The sequence below is a fragment of the Gorilla gorilla genome, chromosome 10 (genome assembly GCF_029281585.2).
Source record: "Gorilla gorilla gorilla isolate KB3781 chromosome 10, NHGRI_mGorGor1-v2.1_pri, whole genome shotgun sequence".
In the NCBI taxonomy this organism is placed as follows: domain Eukaryota; kingdom Metazoa; phylum Chordata; class Mammalia; order Primates; family Hominidae; genus Gorilla; species Gorilla gorilla.
The window spans coordinates 15,823,215-15,844,779 of record NC_073234.2 but is presented as its reverse complement, the minus strand read 5'-3'; the positions used below and the strand labels follow the sequence as shown (position 1 = coordinate 15,844,779).

At 52.5% G+C, this 21,565-nt stretch overlaps 1 protein-coding gene and 1 long non-coding RNA gene across 7 annotated transcripts in view; one reads left to right on the top strand and one right to left on the bottom strand.

Annotated features, from left to right (window-relative positions):
* SLC6A12 (solute carrier family 6 member 12) overlaps positions 1–21,565 on the top strand; it is a 32,044-nt gene that overhangs the window by 1,268 nt on the left and 9,211 nt on the right. Inside the window, exons 2-10 of one of the 5 annotated variants that reach the window (XM_063693736.1) lie at positions 77–320; positions 4,600–5,044; positions 5,436–5,539; positions 7,345–7,429; positions 9,385–9,655; positions 14,741–14,875; positions 17,985–18,125; positions 19,015–19,102; positions 20,096–20,228. In XM_063693736.1, the coding sequence (XP_063549806.1) occupies positions 9,442–9,655; positions 14,741–14,875; positions 17,985–18,125; positions 19,015–19,102; positions 20,096–20,228 (711 nt within the window). In that variant the 5' untranslated portion in view covers positions 77–320; positions 4,600–5,044; positions 5,436–5,539; positions 7,345–7,429; positions 9,385–9,441. The other 4 variants (XM_063693737.1, XM_055357466.2, XM_004052479.5 and 1 more) reach the window with 4 other exon arrangements.
* Positions 14,380–15,712, bottom strand: LOC109029238 (uncharacterized). 2 transcript variants are annotated; one of them, XR_008670256.2, is made up of 3 exons: positions 15,194–15,712; positions 14,922–15,035; positions 14,380–14,799 (listed from the first exon to the last, which is right to left on the bottom strand). It is a non-coding gene; the product is annotated as an uncharacterized lncRNA (long non-coding RNA). The 2 variants fall into 2 exon arrangements; XR_002008310.4 differs by having other exon boundaries at positions 14,922–14,989.

Sequence of the window (21,565 nt, the reverse complement as noted above, 5' to 3'; positions counted from 1 at the left end):
CTGGGGTAGGGCAGGACCTCATGGTGCAGGTTGGGTTCTAAGGTTATAATACCTGTCTCCATCCGTATGACCAAAGTTGCCGGAACTGCCGGCCTCAGCGGGAATGTGGGACCCAGATGTGATCTGAGTCGCATCAAGGAGCTTCCTGATGGTGGAACACGGAGTGAGAGTCACCTATTGGTGTAAGAACCAGGAGGTGTGCTTCCAGAACTTGCTGCGTGTCTGTGCAGTCACTTGGAATTCAGGTTCTTTGCTTCGCAGTTGCAGAAGACGCCATGCACTCCTTCTCCAAGCAGGGCTTGTTGTAGGGCTCAAAGGAGGTAAGGGGTGTGAGGGCCCTTTCAGTCACTTGGTGACACACGGTGCGAGGTCATCAAACTGGAGGGAGGTGGCTGAGGGGGTGAGGCTCTAACAGCGCAGGTGGGACTGGCAGGCAGAGATGTGAGAATGCTGCGGGCTTGGGTCAGGGGTCAGGGTTGAGGGAAGGAAGCAGGAGTACCTTGGCCTTAGCCAGAGGGGCTGAAGCGACGGGGGTGGGGGTGGGAGGGGTGTAGGGCAGCCGAGTCAGTGACCTGCTTCCCCAGCCTGGAGGGGTGGCCCTATATCTTAGAGTTCCCAGAGAAGAAGACCCAAAAGGAAGGGAGCCCTCTCTTGTCTGGAGGCCACACCTGTTAGAGAGGAAAGGCAAGCAGTGAGAGCCTGGGGGCAAGTTGAACAGGGAGAGCAGAAGCAGAGGTGGCGGGAGAGTTACAGACTATGCCCAGGGCTGTGGGGAAGCAGCTTGTTAGGCACTGAGCCCACCAGGCTGCGCGGGGCCTCAGACCTTGCCCAGGTGAACACCCAGGTCTCAGATCCACACACAGGCATGCAGGCACCAGCCCCTCCTCATCCTCAGAGACATGTGCACATGTGCACAAACTCAGAGACACCACAGCCAGCTGAGCATTCTCCCGTAGAGGGGCTTGCAGGCCTGGCTTGGATCCTGGCCCTTTTACTTACTAACTGTGTGACCTTAGGCAAGCTAACCTCTCTGATCCTTAGTTTTCTCTTCCATAAAACAGGAATACTACTATTTACATCAGTGTTGTTAGAGTCCAGCAGATGCTATAGGGACAGCTGCCCTGGGGACACATTCACTCAAACCCATCCTATTTCCCATAGCTGCAGCCCCACCACATCGGACTGTCAGCATCACAGAAAAGTTCAGGAAGAGTTTAGAGATATCCTTGCTGTCCCCAGTCTCAGACTAGGTTGCACTGGGCTCCAGGAAGGAGGCTACACATTTATTGAGCTAAGCATTTTTTTTTTTTTGAGACAGATTCTCGCTCTGTCGCCCAGGCTGGACTGCAGTGGCACCATCTCGGCTCACTGCAAGCTCCGCCTCCCGGGTTCACGCCATTTTCCTGCCTCAGCCTCCCAAGTAGCTGGGACTACAGGTGCCCACCAACACGCCCAGCTGATTTTTTCTATTTTTTAGTAGAGATGGGGTTTCACCGTGTTAGCCAGGATGGTCTCGATCTCCTGACCTTGTGATCTGCCCACCTCGGCCTCCCAAAGTGCTGGGATTACAGGCGTGAGCCACCGCGTCCGGCTGAGCTAAGCATTTTCACTAGAAGGCAAGGAAGACGTAGTCCTAAAATAATCCTGGTCCTGTGGCCTGAGGGTGCTACTCCACACTCTTCACCAAATGACAACGCAGAGCAGTACTGTCCAAGATAAGCAGGACCTGAGTCATCTGAGCCCTCTGATTCTGGGGAAACAATGTCCTCCCAGAAAAGGGAAAACTGTAATCATTTTTCCCCCTTCAAGTTCCATTCATCCACTCGTCCATCCATCCATCCGTCCATCCATCCATCCTCCATCCATCCATCCATCCATCCATCCATCCATCCATCCATCCTCCACCCATCATCCATCCATCCATCCATCCATCCATCCATCCATCCATCCACCCATCCTCCATCCATCCATCCTCCATCCATCCATCCATCCATCCTCCATCTATCCATCCATCCATCCATCTGTCCATCCATCCATCCGTCTGTCCATCCATCCATCCATCCATCCACCCATCCATCCATCCTCCATCTATCCATCCACCCATCTGTCTGTCCATCCATCCATCCATCCATCCGTCTGTCCATCCATCCATCCGTCCATCCGTCTGTCCGTCCATCCATCCATCCATCCATCCATCCATCCATCCGTCCATCTGTCCATCCGTCCATCCCTCCATCCATCCATCCATCCTCCATCCAATGAACACTGAGTGCCTATTCTGAGGCAGAATTGTATTAAATGCTAGAGGCAGAAATAAAGAATTATGAAATGAGACCCCTGCCATATAGATATTCATGGTCAGGGGAACAGTATGCTTCAGTGGAACAAGCGTAGATTTTTGGAGCCAAGAGGCCCAGGTTCAAATCCCAGCACCATCACTTACTTGTGTGTGGCCTTAGGACAAATCACTTAGCTTCTATTTATTCACTCCAGTTTCCCGTCTGTAAAATGGGGCTAATAATTTTTACATTTCAAAGTTCTTAAGGGGATGAAATGAAGTAACATGTAAAACTCCTCGTCCGAGTTAGATGCTCAGGAAATAAGTCCTATTCCAGGCCCTCTGAAAGTACGGATGAGATTAGAAGATGAGGGTGGTGAGAACATTCTGTGGTGGCCAGTGGTTCCTACTGCAGCAAAGGTGATAGATTCATTCAGCTACCCGTCGTCTTCACCCTGTACACTCCTCAGTGTGGAAACAGCCCAGTCTCAACTAGGCTTTCCAGGATGCCTACCTTTTGCAAAGATGAGAGTCTCTGGCCTCCAGGGGTTTACTAACCGGTCTGAATACCAAGTAGGTCTTGGAGGCTAGGAGAACTTGAGTGAGGAAGGGCTCAACATTAGAGCATCTCTGGCCTCCAGGGGTTTACTAACCAGTCTGAATACCAAGTAGGTCTTGGAGGCTAGGAGAACTTGAGTGAGGAAGGGCTCAACATTAGAGCGTCTCTGGCCTCCAGGGGTTTACTAACCGGTCTGAATACCAAGTAGGTCTTGGAGGCTAGGAGAACTTGAGTGAGGAAGGGCTCAACATTAGAGCGTCTCTGGCCTCCAGGGGTTTACTAACCGGTCTGAATACCAAGTAGGTCTTGGAGGCTAGGAGAACTTGAGTGAGGAAGGGCTCAACATTAGAGCGTCTCTGGCCTCCAGGGGTTTACTAACCGGTCTGAATACCAAGTAGGTCTTGGAGGCTAGGAGAACTTGAGTGAGGAAGGGCTCAACATTAGAGCATCTCTGGCCTCCAGGGGTTTACTAACCGGTCTGAATACCAAGTAGGTCTTGGAGGCTAGGAGAACTTGAGTGAGGAAGGGCTCAACATTAGAGCATCTCTGGCCTCCAGGGGTTTACTAACCGGTCTGAATACCAAGTAGGTCTTGGAGGCTAGGAGAACTTGAGTGAGGAAGGGCTCACCATTAAGATGGTGGGACTAAGGCCAGAGGCAGTCAGATAAAAACAGGGAGGGACCAGGTAGCTCTTTTGGGGGAAAGTCAAACTGTACCCCCTGGGCCAGGTCAACTAGGCAGCTGTTCTCTGACAAGGTGAAGGAGAGGTGACAGGACTGCTGGGCTGTTGCTGTTCATCCTCACAGAAAGCATGTCACACTGTATGTGCTAAATATAATTTTTGAGGGAACCAACGAGGAAATTCACCATCTTGGCTTGTCTGATCCTCTCCCCTCTTTCTCCTTTTTATGGAGAGGCTGGTGTTTTGTTCTGGAGTAGCCGTAGCTAGGTGATCGCATGGACTTTGATGTCCCCTCTGCAATAGCTCTGTGGTCAATCCATGGTGGACCTGACATGCAGGGACAGGCCACACCTGAGCACCGGGGTAGCTCAAGTATGGATTCTGGCTGGGCCATGTCCTACTGTGCCACAGCTGACCCCCAGCCCGGCTTCTGCTTTCACAGAGGCAATGGGTCTGAGAGCTGAGACCTGCTCTGCCTTCCTCTTCATGCGGAACCCCACAGGAGAGGCTGAGAGGGGCCCGAGAGACATATCGTGGGGGTGCTTGATGGAAAACTACAGACTGAGAGTCTCACTTCACACCCCACCCCTGCTGGGAAGTTCTAAAATACACAGAGGAAGCACATGTAAAAGGAAATTTCCCTTTCTCCCCACAACTTCCTCTCCCTTCATACCACCTAGAGCTGAAGAAGCACCTCCTTTGTCTTGAAGGAGGCACCAGCTATTCTGAATGAAGGGCGGTGGGACAGCGCTGTACCCCGCACCAGGTGGGCGTGCTCAGGGACAGTGACCAGGACGCTGTTCTGGAGGAGCTCACTGGGCACACGGCATAGGGCACATGTATTCAAAAAATACCCTTCCCCATTGATAGCTGGCAGGCCACTCCAGACAAATTCTAGCTAGGTGCCTGGTGCTATGCAGTGACCAGAGGTGCCTGGGACCAGACACCCCACCATCCCAGCCTCTGCTTCCAGAGGACCCACAACAAACACCCACACCTCCCCTTAAGCACCTATGATATCCCTGCACCCTCACAGCAACCCCGCAAAGTAGATATTGTATTGTTACCTACCTTTGACAGACTGGGAAACCAAGGCTGACCCTTGCCTAGCTGTTGTGACTGATACATGATAGAGGAGGAGAAGAAACTCAGGTCTGTCTGGTCCCAATCCTGGGTCCTCTCTACATTGCTTCTTGAGGTACGCTCTGGGTGCTTTCTCTAGGAAAATCCCAAGGAGAAGGGTTGTGAAGGTCCAGGGCCTTGCCTAGAAGCCACAGAGGGCAGGTACTTGGTGGAAAACTCCAGCGTGTGATTCACCCTCCTCCCTTGCCCTCGTCAGTGAGGTCACCTCCCCTCCCAAGGTTCTCAGTTTACAGCCTGGAGTCTCTGGTAAGAGAGGGCTGTCCCCTGTGCTGCACATACCCGTCTCCTCATCCCTGGGAAGGAGATGGTTCTGGAGGGGGATAGGGGAAAAGGGGGAAGGGGGAAGGGCAAGGAGCAGGAGGAGGGGAGATGAGGTCAGGGTGTGAGTCTCTGAGCCCCTTCCCCTGCCCAAGGGAGCAGCAGCTCAGCCCAGCTCTGGAGGGGCCATCATGGGGCCGTGCCCACGGGGAGGGCACCGGTCTGGAGACAGTGGGTTCACAGTGGGAGTGGGATGGGGGTGGGAGCGCTGGGGACAGAGGACTTGACTTCCTGAGGTTGGATGTTGTAATCTCGGTTCACAAACTTTTGGCCTCAGTCCCTCCTGCTGCTCCTGGTATTTCTCTGTCCCTTCACTCCCCAACACACACAGCCCCCGCCCCAACACATACACACACGGCTTCTTTCTGTCTGGGAGTCCCTGGACAAGTCACATGGGATTCTGCGCTGGGAGGAACAGGGTAAGGCGTGAATGTGGAGGGCAGTTTCCCTTTCAGGTCCCGGCTCTCTTGGCTTTCCCATAAGCAGCTGCCTTGGGACTCTCCTGGAGACCTGATGCCCACAGCCAAGCTGACCACAGGAGCCGGTGCTGGGGACTGAGGTGAGTGGGAAATGGAGGGGCTGGCTCTGTCTTTGCAGTCTCCAACTGCTGCTCAGAGGGGCTGGAGGGATAGAGCCCTGGGAAGCGAGACTCTGTGGAACTGCGTGTCTGCAGCGGGGGGCAGGACCTGCAATAACCTCAGGCCAAAGGGCAAGTCTGATGCCCACGACTCTCAGGACAAGGGGTGCCCCCTAGCTCCGCCCCATCCAGCGTGGGAGCAGCTCAGTGATTAGCCTGTGGAGCAGGAAAGTCCAGCGATGGGCAGCTGGTCACGGCAGTGGGTGAAAGCAGGGGTGGTCATCTGACGAAGGGAGGGGAAGCAGGTGGTGCCCAGCAAGGTGGAAGGAGAAGTGGACAGGAGAAACCTCGGGGCATTCCCGAGGGCCCAGGAACTGCAATAAATGATCACAGGTGAGGGGTTCCTGCCTGCTGCCTGCCGGCTGAGCGTGACGAGCTGGGTGCCAGGAGCCTCCCAGGAGGAAGCTGTCTTGGCTTTGGGCGGTGGATGCTATGGGTGTGCTTGTGCCCGAGGGGGGCACTCAGGGGAGCTGCAGGCAGCCACCAGCTGAGACCGGCACTCACAGGGTGTGAAGGACTACAGAGAGAGCCAGGTTTTGGTGCCATGCACACAGGTATGTGTGTGCGAAGGGACGTGACGGGAAATGGCACCAGTGTGTGTACGGGAATGGGTGTTGGTATGTGGGTGTGGACTGAAGCAGGGGCTGGGTGTCCCATCCCTCCGTGTGCAGGGTCTGAGCTATTCCTATGCTGGACTGGGGAGCAAAGGGGACAGAGCTGGGATCCCAGCAGCACATGGGCAGCAGCATTTCTGGTCTCGTCTGCACCTCTGCTAGCCCCAGCTGGGCCTCTGGCGACATGCCCAGCTCCTGAAAACAGAGTTAACTTTGGACTTTCTAGTCTCTTGAAGATTTCCTCTCTGGGCAGCACCAAGCCCGGTGTGGAAATTGGTGTGTTTGCTTCTGGAGGGCACTGAAGTATGATGAGGCCCATCCCCCACCCCTCACCCCCTGCCCCGGCTTAGCAAAGCAGGTGGGCGGCCTTGGAGGAGACGCGAGGGGCTGGAGAGGCGGCCAGCTGAAGCTGGAGGTGGAAGGGCACAGCAGGGGTGGGGTGTGTAGTCCTTTGCCTTTTAAAAGTAGCCCAGAAAGGAGAACTCAGTGCAGCTTGTTTTGGTGTCTAACATCCTCTGGGCCATTTCTTCCCTGAGTCTAACTTAAATCCCTCTTGCTGCAGTTTAAGCCTGTTTCCCCTTGAGTTACCACGGCTCGGGGCCAGCTGTCCTTTTTACTTGCTCTTGCTTTCATTCTGCCATTCTGGATTTTCATTCTTAACCACAAGTTAGGCTCCTCCCAATTTTTTATTTTCACTTTTATTTTAAAAAAATCATGTTGTGTCAGTGTCAGTTCATCAGCTCATGTTCTCTTTTTTCTCTTCCCCTATTTCTGATGAAACCCAAATCCTGGGCCCAAACTGGATTCTGTGCTGTGCTTCCCTGCCCCTGCGCCCCTCCGGCTTCCCCTCATTTACTGCTTCCCCCAGCAAGCCTCCACTCTCCCAGCCCTTGAGACCACCTTGGTCCTGCCACAGCTGCCTGTGGTCTGCAAACAGTAAGGCTCATTTCTGACCACCGCCCTAAGGGCCCTTGTGCTTGGGGCTCGCCCTGGGATGAGCAACGCTATGGCCCGCGAGTAGAGGCAGTCAGTTCTCCGTCTCTTTATTGAGTCTTGTTTTTATCCCCTCACCCTCCGAAAACCCCTTTGAGCAGCGGTCTTTCTCTCTTCCAGGGAAACTTAGAGTTCAGAGAGGGGGTGTGATTTGCCTGAGGTCACACAGCAAGTTAGAGACCCAGCTCCACGACTCATTGTCTTGGTAAGTGTATTCTAGCATTGAGAACAGTGTCCCCCAGGCCCTGCAGGTGCCAGGCACTGTTCCTTAATCTCTTGGAGCTTCACTTCCTCACACATAAAGTGGAGCTAATAGTAACTGCACTTCAATAATATATAGAAAGAGTGCCTGTTTTTAACATACTGCTGACTCAGATGTTAACCTGTTGTTATTATCATTAACAGCTAGATCTGGATTAGAACTTGGGTTTCCTGTCTGGTGCATTTTCATGCGTGTTTTCAAGCTCGCTCACTAGTTTGTTAATTTGTTTGGTGATGATTCCAGGGTCATTTCTCAGGGTGCTTCATTCCTAATTCTGTAGCAACATCCACATTTGGGTTCAGATGTTACCAACTTCTCCTCTGGGGCCCAACTCCCTGTTTTTTCATCCCCAGGCTCCAGTGCTCAAGGCCCCCATGGGTCTGATCACATACTCCGAACCCAGAGGCTCTCTTTCCTCCCCCTTTTCCCCTGCCTTCTCCCTCATAACAGAGACTCAAGGCCTCTGATTCCCACTGGGTGGCTATCCTCATCCTCCCTCCTGGGCTGAGCTTGCAGTGGAAGGCTCTGAGTAGGTCCCAATACCAGAATTTCACTCTGACATGCTTTCCCATTCCTGGGATAACCTGCACCCTCCAAGTCACCTTCAAAAATTTCCATAACCTCAAATGGCTCCTGCCCACGCCTTTCTAACTGACTTGGGCTTGGGCTGTTGCCTGGGTTAAAAGGACCAGTAAATAAACACAGACTCTTCCTTAATAAAAAGAATCCCTGTTTCTCTAGAGCCTTGGAGGAGCGTGGGGCACTTGGTAGACCTGGTCGCTTTGATTCCCTCAATACCCCTCAGAGGTGAGGGGCTGCGGGATGGGTGCTCCCCTCTACAGCCTAGGGCACCTCCTCTTGGCAATTCCTGGGAATAAAGGCAGAGGTGGCCTCAGGGCCATTGTTTGTGTGTATGAGAGGGAGGAGAAGGCAAACACAGATTGGAGATACACCCTGACAGAAGCGGATTTGTCTCCTGGCAGTTGACAAGCAGGCCAAGGGACAGAGAGTAGAACTAAGAATGCCCCACGTCACTTTTCTGGAGGTCTAGGGAGCTTTGGGCTCTCTAGGAGGGCAGGGAGAAGGGAAGGGCAGTGACCTGCTGAGAGGGGCAGCCACTGCTGGGCCTCCTTCTTGAGGAGCCCGTCATTTGGTCACCTTGGGGGTCATCCGGAGGTGACTGCCAGCCAGGTGAGAACTGGTCTGGTGATCCCTTCTGGCACCAGGGCCCGCCAGTTTTTCTCAGGACAGAGATGCAACAGAGAGAAGAGGAGCTGGGGCTCCCTCGAAAGCTTACACTTGCCCCTGGTGCCAATCCTTGTTGTCATCTGGCCTTGTTCAGAGGCCCCACCTTCTCTTTTCCTCCCAATCAGCTGCCCAGAGCTGCTGGCTCCCCTGTTTACTCCGAGTTGATCGATCACCTTAGCACACAACTGGCTAGGAGAGAACCATGCAGTCACTTCGGCCACACCTGCTCTTTGACCCTTGCTACCTCGGCAGCCTTTGATCCCTTCTGACCTGGAGGCCAGAGGCTAGGCTGAGGTCACTCAGCAGACATCAAGGACCTGGGCAGATGGGCCGGCTGGGATGGTGGCGAGCTGTACAGATAAAAAGGGACATGAAAATGAAAAGCCCGAGCCTGAGTTTTCATCACGGTTCCACTCCTGAGTGGTCTTGGGTGAATCACTTCATCTGCCAAGGCCTGGATTTCCTCATCTGCAAACTCAGAAAACTAAGGTTTGCTCTTACAGTTACGAGAACGAACTGTAACTTTAGGTGTAAATGCCATGGAGCACTTGGGAAGAACAACAATATGCTGACAGCGGAGATCAGGATGGGAAAGCAGGGCTGGCGGGAACATGTCGGGTTTTACAGCTAATTTCTTCTCTTCCCACCAGGCTTTGGCCCTCGTCATCCTGCCCACCCAGCGGGGCCTCCCAACCCACCACACAGCCATGGACGGGAAGGTGGCAGTGCACGAGCATGGGCCTCCTGCGGTCTCCTGGGTCCCCGAGGAGGGAGAGAAGTTGGACCAGGAAGATGAGGACCAGGTGAAGGATCGGGGCCAATGGACCAACAAGATGGAGTTTGTGCTGTCAGTGGCCGGGGAGATCATTGGGCTGGGCAATGTCTGGAGGTTTCCCTATCTCTGCTACAAAAACGGAGGTGGTGAGTTCACTTTGAGGTAGGCATGGTGGGGAGAGCTGTGCGCTGGCAGCTGGGCAGTGCCTGCCTGGGCCCTCCTTCCTGGGCAGTGTGGTTTATAAAAGGAGGGCTATTTTGGAATTGGAGGACTTGAGTCTGAGTTCCAGCTCCACTACTAGCCTCAGCGTCCCCCTCTGTGAAATGGGTACAATACCTCCCAGGGTGACGGTGAAGATGAAACTGGGCAATGGGCAGGACCAAGAAATTCTAGTTTTTAACAAGCTCCTTCATGACTATGTAAAGGTCAGTCATTGATAGAATTCAGTCATTCATTCAGCGAACATGATTGCAGGCCTGTCACGTGCCAGACCCGGTGCTAGGTGCAAAACAGAACACATTCCGTGTGCCACCCTCCGTGGGAGGATTCTGAGGAGTTGTACTGTGTCTGCGGCAGGTTGTGGACAAACGGTTCAGCGTGGTCTATGTCAAATGGTGATGAGTGGAGGGGTGAGACGTGACAAAGGGAAGAGGGATAGGGAATGCTAGGCGTGCAGAGGGGAAGGTGACATTTCAGCAGACTTGAAGGAAGTGAAGGCGTGAGTGTCGTGGATGTATCCTGGATGGAGAACACTCTGACACAGGGAACGGCAGGTGCCAAGGTCCTGGGGGTGGAAGCAGCAGGCCTGTCTGAGGAGCAGTGAGGAGGCAGGTGTGGCTGGGGCGGAATGAGAGAGGCAGAGAATAACCGGGTGAGGTCAGAGAGGTCACAGGGATCACTCAGGCTGAGGTTGGACAGGTCACAGGGGTCACTCAGGCTCTGTTCTGACTGAGATGGGAGCCATCGAAGCAATTTTGGTTGGAGAAATACCTTGCCTTTGAGTTTTTTTCAAGTTAGAGAAACATGATTTTATTATTTTTCAGCACTGGGTGTAACAATTAGCAGTGGTGGGGAGGGGCCAGGTTCCTTTTTCTAAGTGCACAATTCAGTGGTTTTTAGTATAGTCACGGAATTGTGCAGCCATCACCACAATCACTTTTGGAACGTTTTCATCATCCCCGAAAGAAATCCTATATTCATTCGCAGTCGCTCCTCATTCCCTCTCCCTGCCAGCCCTTGGCAACGCTTATGTGCTGCCCATCTCGATGGATCCCTATTAGGGCTACTTCACAGGAATACAATCGTTCAATGCGCCGTCCTTTGTGAGTGGTTAGATTCATTTTTTTTGGCCTTTTGAAATCACTTTTATTCTTCTTGTGGAAACAGTATATGTTTATCGCAAATATTAGAAACACTTCAGGAAGGTAGAAAGGAATACTCACATTTAGAGATAATTTCTTGAGAAAATCCTCCCAAACACTATTTATATTAAATCTGACCAATATTTACGGAGGGTCTACTATGTATCTTGCTGTGTGTTTTAAACCTTATGGTTGCGATCACAAGCTGCTTGAACTGACAACTCCTAAGAAATAGCGGTAGGCTTTCTTGGGCTGGCTCAGTCTCTGGTGCTGAGGCTGACCCTGGGCCAGAAAGTCAGGGGAGGCAAGATGAAGGGGCAGGGTGGTGGTTTCCTTCTTCATCCAGGGCCACCATCTCATGGCATATAGGACGTTAGGGCTGGAGATGGAGGTGCTCAGACTAAGCCCTCCTTTAGTGGAGGAGGATTTTCCCAGGACTGCAGAGGGCCTTGGAACCATTTCTGCGTCACGGCACACTCGTCACCCAGCCATCTGGGAGGGAGACAGCACTAGGGCCTGGAAGGCAGGGCCGCGGTGTCGGGCGCCCACCCTGCCTCTGTCCTGTCATGCTGGCTGCTGCTGTGGCTGTGGCCTCTGTCCTGGCCGTGGGGCGGGGTGGAGAGAGAGAGATAAGTACCCGCAGTAACATTATGGAATATCGGATCCAGTTACCTCTTTCCCAGCCTAACTCTTGGGAAAGACACCCTTTCTTTCATCTTTAACATGAGGGGGCCAAATGAGGTTGGGGTCCCCTTCTGGAGTCACTGGTCCTTGGGGGTCTAGAAATGTAGTAAAGAAGGACCAGGAATTCATTTTCTCATTTCCAACAACCTAATGATGGATGGATGTGGAAACAGGACGTCACAGACTAGTCCAAATGTCTTTTATTTTTTTGCTTTAGACTGAACTGTGCTAACTCAGAGTGATAACAAAGTTTATATCAAGCTGACCATAAGGCCTGATTGGCACTCAAATATAATTTTATTAATATATGCAGGGAAATTTATTGATTAATTAGTAAGCATAGTTCTGTAGAGAAAAATCTTTCAAAAGAAACAAAAAAGAGTAATAAAACTATTGGTCTAATGAGGGCTTTGGTTATGAAAAAGAGGGGAGCCCCTGAACTAGAAATCACTCACCTCAAAAGAGAACTTTAGGAAGTTCCCATTATCCGGGTTGTGAGTGGTTCAGGAAAGAGCACGCAGCAGAGGTAAGGCACAATGTAGAGGTGTTTACACCAACCCCAGGCTTCAGGGCACCGTGTCGGTAAAGGTCCCTGTGGGGCACACCACATCGGTAAAGGTCCCTGTGCGACATCACTGGGCCGCCCGTGCCTATAGCCTGGGCTGACACGAAGGAGACATGAAGCAGGGTAGCCTTCCAAAGCAAGGCACTGATGAGGGAATTTGAGGGGAGGGTGTAGCAGCGTCAGCATTCTAAAAACCCAAGGGTAGAGGACGCCCTAACGCGCTCCAGAACCAACCTCTTCATCTGCCCCTCGAAGGTCCAGACTTAGTGCCGCCCTTTCAGGGAGGACCTGGTCTGAGCGAGGTCCAGCTCCAGGCCTCCTGAAGTCACCCCGTCTTCTGTGGGGCAGAAATCCACACTCCCAGGTGAGAACTGAAGCCACCTCCTTTATCGGAGGGAAGGACCTCCTGCACACAACAGGTGGGAAGGAGTCCCGTGGGCCACACGCCCTGACAGACATCCTGTAAAGTGCCTTCTGGGGAGGCCTTAGGCCGTGTCCCTCTACCGAGTGCTACCCCTCAGCCTAGGTCCTGGGACTTCCCAAGCCACTGAAACCTGAGTCAGTGGTGTTACTGGCACTGTGCTGACCAACACTCTAGTATTCCTAGGGTTGGAAAGGCAAACATGGGGTTCAAAGGGACTTTGGAACTCAGTGGAGAGTTACTGGCCTTTTGTGGCTCCCTGGGATCCAGAAGACACAACCTTTTTCCTTCTCCCACATATTGCTGTCAGGAATGCAGATTGGTGCAAGAGTTTTGGAGAACAATTTGGAAATGCGTATTTAAAAAATGTGCATACCCCAAAGGTGGAAACAACCCAAATATCCATGAACAGATGAATAGATAAACAGAAAGTGGTAGGTTCACACAAGGGAATAGTGCGTAGCCTTCAAAAAGAAGGGAATTCATGCTATGACCTGGATCAATCTTGGAGGCATGCATGCTGAGTGAAATAAGCCAGGCACAAAGAGATAAGCACTGTATGATTACACTTTCATGAGGTACCTAGAATAGGCAAATGCATAGAAACAGAAAGTAGAATCACACCTACCAGGGGCTGGGGAGAGAGGGGAATGGGGAGTTAGGGTTTAACGTGTACAGAGTTTCGGTCTGGGATGATGAAAAAGCTCTGGAGATGAATGGTGGTGATGGTGGCACAACGTTGTGAATATACTTAATGCCACTGACCTGTATACTTAAGAACAGTTAAAGTGGCTTATATTAAGTATATTTTATCATACACACACACAAAGAGAAAAAAAAAGTGCATACCTTTTGACTCAGGAATTCCTCTACTGGTAATTTGTACTAAGGAATGCATTAGACAAGTGCACGAGGATGTGGACAGTGGTCTTCATTATGACAGTGTTTCGGATGAAATGACCAAAAGTCCAATGATAACATACTGACGAAGTGCACTCGGATAGATACATAGAGTGGAACACTATGCAGCAATCAAAATGATGAGGTAGATACGTATTTACTGACATGAAGAGGTTTACGGTAAAAATTTAAAAAGTGGTTATCAAGCAATGTATTTGATACATGATTACTTCTCACTTTTGCAAAAAAAGAAATACGTGTGTGTGCTTTTAAGAAATCTGGAAGGATATATAATGCTTTTTCCTTTCTTTCCCTCTGTACTTTCTATGTTTTCTACATAATAATATGGATATGAAGTATCAGAGGTATATAGTGTAGTGATTATGAGCTCAGCCTCAGGACTAGACCGCCTGGGCTTGTGCCTCAGTTTCCTCATTCATGCTTCGGTTTTTCCATCTTTAAAGCGACCTCAGTTTTATTATCTGCAAAATGGGGATAACAGTAGGGCCTGCCCCATGGGAGGTTGTTTTGCAAGGACTGTGATGTTGATGAAGCACGTACAAGAGTGCCTGACATGAAGTAGGCAGCAAACAAGCAGTCAGCGTTCTCATGGTGTAACACGTGATAATCCATTCACCCTGAGATGAACTTCTCACGCGAGCTTTATGCCTTAGTGACTCCTACTGAAGTAGGTCTCCTGGGTGTGGTCTTCAGATTCCATTCCTGTGTAATCTGCTGGATGTCTGTTAGGCCTGGCCTCCCTCTGGCACCTGCAGGTTGGCGCCGAATCACGTGATGGCCTTCTGTGCTGGGAGCCCAGTTCAGATCAGAACTGGGTGGAGGCAACAAACACCCTGAAAGTTATTAGTGGGAAAATAATGCTTCCGAGGTGTTTGTGTTTGTTTTTCTCCAAAATGTACCAAGAGTTTAATAAGCATATCAAGTTATACAGAAGCCATGTGTTTATTCCAAAAATAATCTATTGACTAGATTTGTAAAGCACACTAAGAAAATAAATAGTGCATATATTAGAATTTCCACCTAAGTTTTCACTAATTTCCCTTCCAAGGTCTTTCTCATTCTGTGTAGGGTTCAGATCAGAGCATTCCCACCTGTGCCTGCCTAACACTCAGGACGGCACGCAGGCAGGAGGAAGCCGATTGGGCCCTTGGGAAGTGTCAGGAGGAAGATTAAGAACAGGATGGTGGAGGGCGGGTTTGTTGGGGGAGGAGGGTCTGAAAGGATGGAGGCTGAGGAAGAGCCCGGGTGTGGCTCAGCCCTGCCTCTCTCTCTTCTGCAGGAGCCTTCTTCATCCCCTACTTCATCTTCTTCTTTGCCTGCGGCATCCCGGTGTTCTTCCTGGAGGTGGCGTTGGGCCAATACACCAGCCAAGGGAGTGTCACAGCCTGGAGGAAGATCTGCCCCCTCTTCCAGGGTGTGTATCCTCCCCCACCTTCCCCTTCATGGGGCCGCCATCTTACCTGCATCCCCCCATGGTGTCTCCCTTCCTACCCATCCGCTGCTTCACCCATCCGCTCACTGCCATATCCTGCGCCAAGTGCAGAATCAGGCTTCATGGGTGGGCTGGAGAGAGCCTGGTGGGGAAACACTGGCTCCCGAGCAAGCTGGGACCCTTAACACTGATGGGGGGGAGGTGGGGGAGGCCAGTTTGGTGCTGATGCCTCTTGGGGCAACCATGGGACCCCTGCAGGGGCAGAAGCGAGGGGCTGGAGCCGAGTGAAGCTTGGCTTACCTATGGCTCTACTCACAGGCTCTGGGTGCTCCGGGGGTGCCGTGCCTCCGCCAGAACACAGTTTCCCCCTGTTCTGCCCTCGACCCCAGCAGTCGTGTAAATGTCCCGCTCAGCTAGGTCCTATGCCTAGGTCCAAGCACGCTCATGGACAGCACGTGCAGGGCTGGCCTCTCTGGAACACACAGACGGCTTATGCGGGTGCCATGGTCAGGGTGAGCAAACGGAGCACTGGAATGCGAGAGGAGAGAGGTCGTGGCTCTTTCCTACTTTTCCAAGTCAAAGAGGCGGCAGGGCCTGGGATCTCAGCGGGAAGCGTGTGCTTCGGTGCTGTGCTGGTGGGAGGTCCGGGCTGCCCTCCCCGCCCTCTGCCGGCCTAACCGCCCACCGCACTCCCCTCTCCCGGAGCTGCGCGTACTGGCTCGAGGCGCGCCCCTGCGCTCACACGCGCTCCCCCACGAGTCACACGGCGGCCAGCTTCTCCACCCAGCGCCGCCCCTGCCCCTCTCCCAGACAGCCCCACCAGAACGCCGGCCCCCGGCTCGGCAGTCCCGGGTCCGCTGAGTTCACGGGGCTGTCCCGGGGCTGCCGGATGGGCCGGACGGCCGCGAGCACAGCGCGTTCCGCCGCGGCACAGGGGCCGCTTGTTCGTGTGTGTGTGTGGGTGTCTGTGTGCGCGCTCTCAACACCCCGCCCGCTCCCCGGGGACCCTCTGCCGTCTGCGGGTCCCTCCCGCGCAGCGCCACGCCCACCCCCGCGGCGGACGCCCGGGCCGCCCCAACGCCGTTGCGCGGTGGAGACCGCGGTGGAACCCGCCCTTGCCAGGGTGGGCTCGCCTGGCCCCAAAGGAGAGGTTTTGTTCATAGTCAGCATTGATTTTTCAGCCAGGCTGTTCTGAAAGGTCCACAGTCCTTCGTTAAGTAGTGAGCACTTCGGGAGGCTGAGGCAGGAGGATCGCCTGAGCCCAGGAGTTCGAGACCAGCCTGGGCAGCATAGGGAGACTCTCCCCTTCTCCTGTCTCTACAAAAAAAAAAGTAAAAATTAGCCGGGTCTGTCTGTGGTCCCAGCTACTCCGGAGGCTGAGGTGGGAGGATCGCTTGAACCCGGGAGTTGGAGGCTGCAATGAGCCGAGATCACACCACTGAACTCTAGCCTGGACCCTGACACACACACACACACACACACACACACACACACACACACACACACGTTATTGAGCATTGACTAAAGACTAAGAGAGGGCTAACCCGGCAGGGAAGGGGCCGGGGGTTCTCTCACCCAGGAAACCGGGCCCCAGCCCCTCTCTGCAGGACTCCCGAGCCACCTGGCAACATGCTGCTTTTTAAATGACGGTGGAAAAGATTCCACTTTGTAGAGGTGGGCTGGGGAGGTGTGTGTAAGCACTCCCTCTCCCGCCACCCCCTCCCGCCCCATATACACTGCCAGGAGACCAAGTGCATCCAGCTAACCACGAGGCTTCACCACAAGTGTTAAAATAGCAGCCAGGTCTCCACCTTTGCTGGCGGTCTTGCTGCTTGCTAGCTTCCGGTGAGATGGCGCTAGGTGCTGACTCAGGCTCCTGAGTTCCTGACGCAGGGACCATTTCTCCCTTCCTCTCTGGTTTCTTGCTTTTGCTCTTATCCTGATACCCCTCTGTCACCAGGCTGGAGTGCAGTGGTGTGAGCTCGGCTCACTGCAACCTCTGCCTCCTGGGGTCAAGGGATTCTCGTGCCTCAGCCACCCAAGTAGCTGGGATTACAGGCGTGTGCCACCACACCTGGCTAATTTTTGTATTTTTAGTAGAGATGGGGTTTCACCATGTTGGCCAGGCTAGTCTCGAACCCCTGGCCTCAAGTGATCCGCTCGCCTCGGCCTCCCAAAGTGCTGGGATTATAGGTGCGAGAGGCATTCTTACCAACGTTTCCTACTTACTCCTTCCTTCTTCTGGCCCCTTTTCATTTTACAACCAATACATGGTTGTTGTAGAAAAACTAGAAAGTGCAAATAGCCAAAAAAAACCCCAGAAACTTGAAAATGTTATCTGAAATCCTACCACCTAGAGAATCACTTGTTAACTTTGGGATGAAGATCCTTCCAGAGCTTTTTTCGTGAAAAAAAATTATATGTTCAAATATATATTACAAAAATGGGAGAATGCATAGGGTAATGTCCTGTAACCTGTGTTTCTTCCTTAGAAAAATATGCTGTGGGGCGGGGCCTGAGGCACCAGGACCCCCAACCACTGCCCTCTGCTGTCCCTTGCATCACACCCAAGGGCTCCTGTTCCCTCCCCTGCCCAAAGTTCTTACTCTTCCTCCGCTAGGGCACAGGTGATGTGCCTGTGATCCCAGCACTTTGGGAGGCTGAGGCAGGTGGATCACCTGAGGTCAGGAGTTCGAGACCAGCCTGGCCAACATGGTGAAACCCCGTCTCTACTAAAAATACAAAAACTAGCTGGGTGTGGTGACACGTGCCTGTAATCCCAGCTACTCAGGAGGCTGAGGCAGGAGAATCGCTTGAACCCGGGAAGTGGAGGTTCCAGTGAGCCGAGACTGTGCCACTGCACTCCAGCCTGGGCAACAGAACAAAACTCCATCTCAAAAAAAAAAAAAAAAAAAAAGAGAAAAGAAAGAAAAATATGCTATGAATGGCTTCTCATGCCACTGGATAAACCCCAGTGGTTCTCTTTGTGTAGCACCCAATACCCTTGTAACCTCAACTGGCAGCTTCTATGTGACTTTTTTGCTAACATTGATCTCTCTTGTCCCTCCCCACCTCTCCCCCACTCTGGAAGGCATTGGTCTGGCGTCTGTGGTCATCGAGTCATATTTGAATGTCTACTACATCATCATCCTTGCCTGGGCTCTCTTCTACCTGTTCAGCTCCTTCACCTCTGAGCTGCCCTGGACGACCTGCAACAACTTTTGGAACACAGGTATCCATCATTTCAGCCCCTGGGATGTTGCCTGTTAGGGGCTGGGCTGCGGTGGCTGGTGAATCCAAGCAACGACGGAGAGTATAAGTATAGCAGAACCTGCCTCGCAGCCAAGCCACGTGGGCTTCTGGGCAGCTCTGCTCCTTGGCTCCTCTGAGGCCCTCAGGCCAGCCACTCAGACAAGTCAGTGTGGTTGGGAGAACCCAGAGGGACTGTATTAAATGACTGCAAGGGTTATTGCCACTTACTCATTCGTGCGCTTAACAAGCACTTACTGGACACCTACTGTGTGTTAAACATGGTGCCAAGGGCTGGAGATGGGAACGAGGCTGAGCAAAAGCAACAGGGACCCAGCCTTCACTGTGTTTACAGTCTGGTGGTAAAAACAGACAAATAAATGCAACCACTACAAATTGTGATAGGTGAACGAAACTGCAGAAACCATAGAGCAAGGGGAGGGAGAAGTGTCATCTGAGGCCTGAAGTGAGAGAGAGCCCAGCATGGGGGCAGCATTCCAAGCAGGGGGAAGAGCAGGTGCAGGGCCGCAGTCCCTTGGCCTGCCAAGTGGAGACACAGGAAGTCAGAACGGGCAAGCGGGGAGAGTGCGTTCCGTACCAGCCGCCCATGAGGGGACTGAGTAGATCTGAAGTCTGGATACTGTCTGAGGTTGGCAGGGCAGCCAGGTGAGCAGCCAGATTCACAGGGAACAAGAGCAGGGGGAGGAAGAGCTGGCCCTATGAGCCTCCCGATGCCCTGGAGAGTGGGGCTCCAAAAGAAGCTCTTGGGGCTAGGAGTGGTGAGGACCACTAGGCTGCAAGGCCAGAGGGCCAGGGGGACTAGGGTATAAGAGCATCTCTCTCCATCTTGTCCCTAACCTTGTCCCCAACAGAGCATTGCATGGACTTTCTGAACCACTCAGGAGCCGGCACAGTGACCCCATCTGAGAATGTTACCTCACCTGTCATGGAATTCTGGGAGTAGGTGCTGGGCCCATTTGCCACATGTGAAGAGGCTCCAAGCAGAGGAAATTTGGATGTCTGAGCTGTGCAAGTCTGAATGTCTGGGGTGCAAGTTGAAGATTCTGTGTGTGCTTTCCAGCACTTCCTCCCCCGCCCCACTCCAACCCCACACATCACTGAGGCAGGGGAGAACGCTCTCACATCTACCCACACAGGTCCACGGAGACTCACATCAATCCGTCACGTCCACCTTCACCCCCACATCCCTACCTCCATGCATATGTCTGCCCACACATGTCCAGTGGGGTGCTGGACACAGTCTTCACAGCCTTAGGGGAGCTGAGTGTGCATGTCTCTTCCCACTGCCATGCTCGGTGGTGTCATGCCGGTAGCTTGAAATTGCCCAAGGCGGGAGTGCTCACATCAAGACATGGGCACACCCTCCACTCACACACTCACCCTCTCACCTGACAACGTACCCCTTCACATTACCTGTGCCCACACTCGTCCACCTGCATTCCCATGCAAGACTGCCTGTACTCTCTCACACTGAGCTAACCCCCACGTAGGCACCAATGCCCTCACACCTGAATGCCCTCACAGTACCAGACCCTCACACCCATGCACGCAGTTCCAGCACCCCATCACATGTTTAGAAACTAACACACATTCAGCCCCTGCATGGGATACCCATGCACTTGCCCATCAACCTGCATGTATGAATATCTACTCTCTAAACGCTCATTTATACATTCCTCATCTCTCTCTCTCTCCATCTTTCTGTATGAGAAAAAAAATCTGGATGAGTTAGAAAGATAAAGATACGCATAGGATGATGGTAGTAGTTTGGTCTACGGGAACATGGCCTGACTGTGGGGGAGGTGGGGAGTGGGGGAAGCCCTGGAATATGAGATCCGTGGGGTCAGCTCTGAGAATCAGGAGACTTGCTGACAGACGCAAACTGTCCTCTTTAGCCTTTCCCCTCATTACTTATTTTTCCCAATCCTCCAGGAGACGAGTGCTGGGCATCACCTCGGGCATCCATGACCTGGGCGCTCTGCGCTGGGAGCTGGCCCTGTGCCTCCTGCTCGCCTGGGTCATCTGCTATTTCTGCATCTGGAAGGGGGTCAAGTCCACAGGCAAGGTGAGATGTCCTGCCTCCTGGGAAGCTCCCTTTGGCCCCCAGAGTCTACGGGGACACTTGAGGGGGACCCTCTGGAGAACTGATTTCTTTCTATTAAGAAACTACACTTCCTGAGCAGCGCAGGGGAGATGCATGGTGAGAACAGGGGGAGCCACAGGAAGGCGGAGCTTAGCTCGATGCAAGGAAAGTCTTTCTTTTTCAATATGACTTTAAAAGTCTGGTTTACATAAGAATATTTAGGGCGGCCGGGTGCGGTGGCTCCCGCCTGTAATCCCAGCACTTTGGGAGGCCGAGGCGGGCAGATCACGAGGTCAGGAGATCGAGACCATCCTGGCTAACACGGTGAAACCCCGTCTCTACTAAAAATACAAAAAATTAGCCGAATGTGGTGGCGGGCGCCTGTAGTCCCAGCTATGCAGGAGGCTGAGGCAGGAGAGTGGCGTGAACCCCGGGGTGCGGAGCTTGCAGTGAGCCGAGATCGCGCCACTGCACTCTAGCCTGGGTGACAGCGAGACTCCGTCTCAAAAAAAAAAAAAAAAAAAAGAGTATTCAGGGCAAATTAGAAACAGAAAAATCTCATTGTTGGAGCTAATCACTGCTGGCAGGTTGGCACTGCTAATCTCTGTTCATTTTTGCTGTGTTGCCTTCTGGTTTCTCTCATACGTATGTGTGTGTGTTTGTATCCATTATGTGTGGCTATGACATCATTAGGATCACACGCTCTTACGACTCACTTGTTGTATTTAACAACATAGCAAGATAATTTTGAGTTTGAATTAGCAAACAGAACTGTCTTTGAGGTGGCGAGTTTCCAGTCATTGAAGGGGTTCCCACCAAGAATGGGCAACAATGGGCTTGTCACATAGACAGAATTCAGATTTGAGCATGATTTCCAACCCAGAGAGCCGGAGACTGTGCTTCATGCCTTTTTAAAGCCAGGAGTGGTCAGTAAACGGCCTTCTCTGCTTGGCCATACACTGAGTCTGTTCCCGCAGCAGCCTTTCCCCTCCCTGAATTGTAACAAGTTGGTAATAGGGATGATGAAAGTGGTCATCATAGTAATAACAGCACAGACAGTACCACTGCCGCCACCCAGGGAAGGAGCTGAGTTTGCTTAGTGGTAGAGAAGAACATCCCGGAGCTCCAGCCAGCGCGGCTCCCCCAACCATTAGCCTGCAAAAGCACAGTCTAACTTTCCCCACAGATCACTGTGCAAATCTGGTCACCATTCCCCTGGGTCGCCAGGGGGCAAGGAGAGAACAGCCAGGATAAAGGATTAAGAAAGACCAGATTCTGGACTTTAAATTAGTCTTTGCCCTGATTTGATCATTACACAT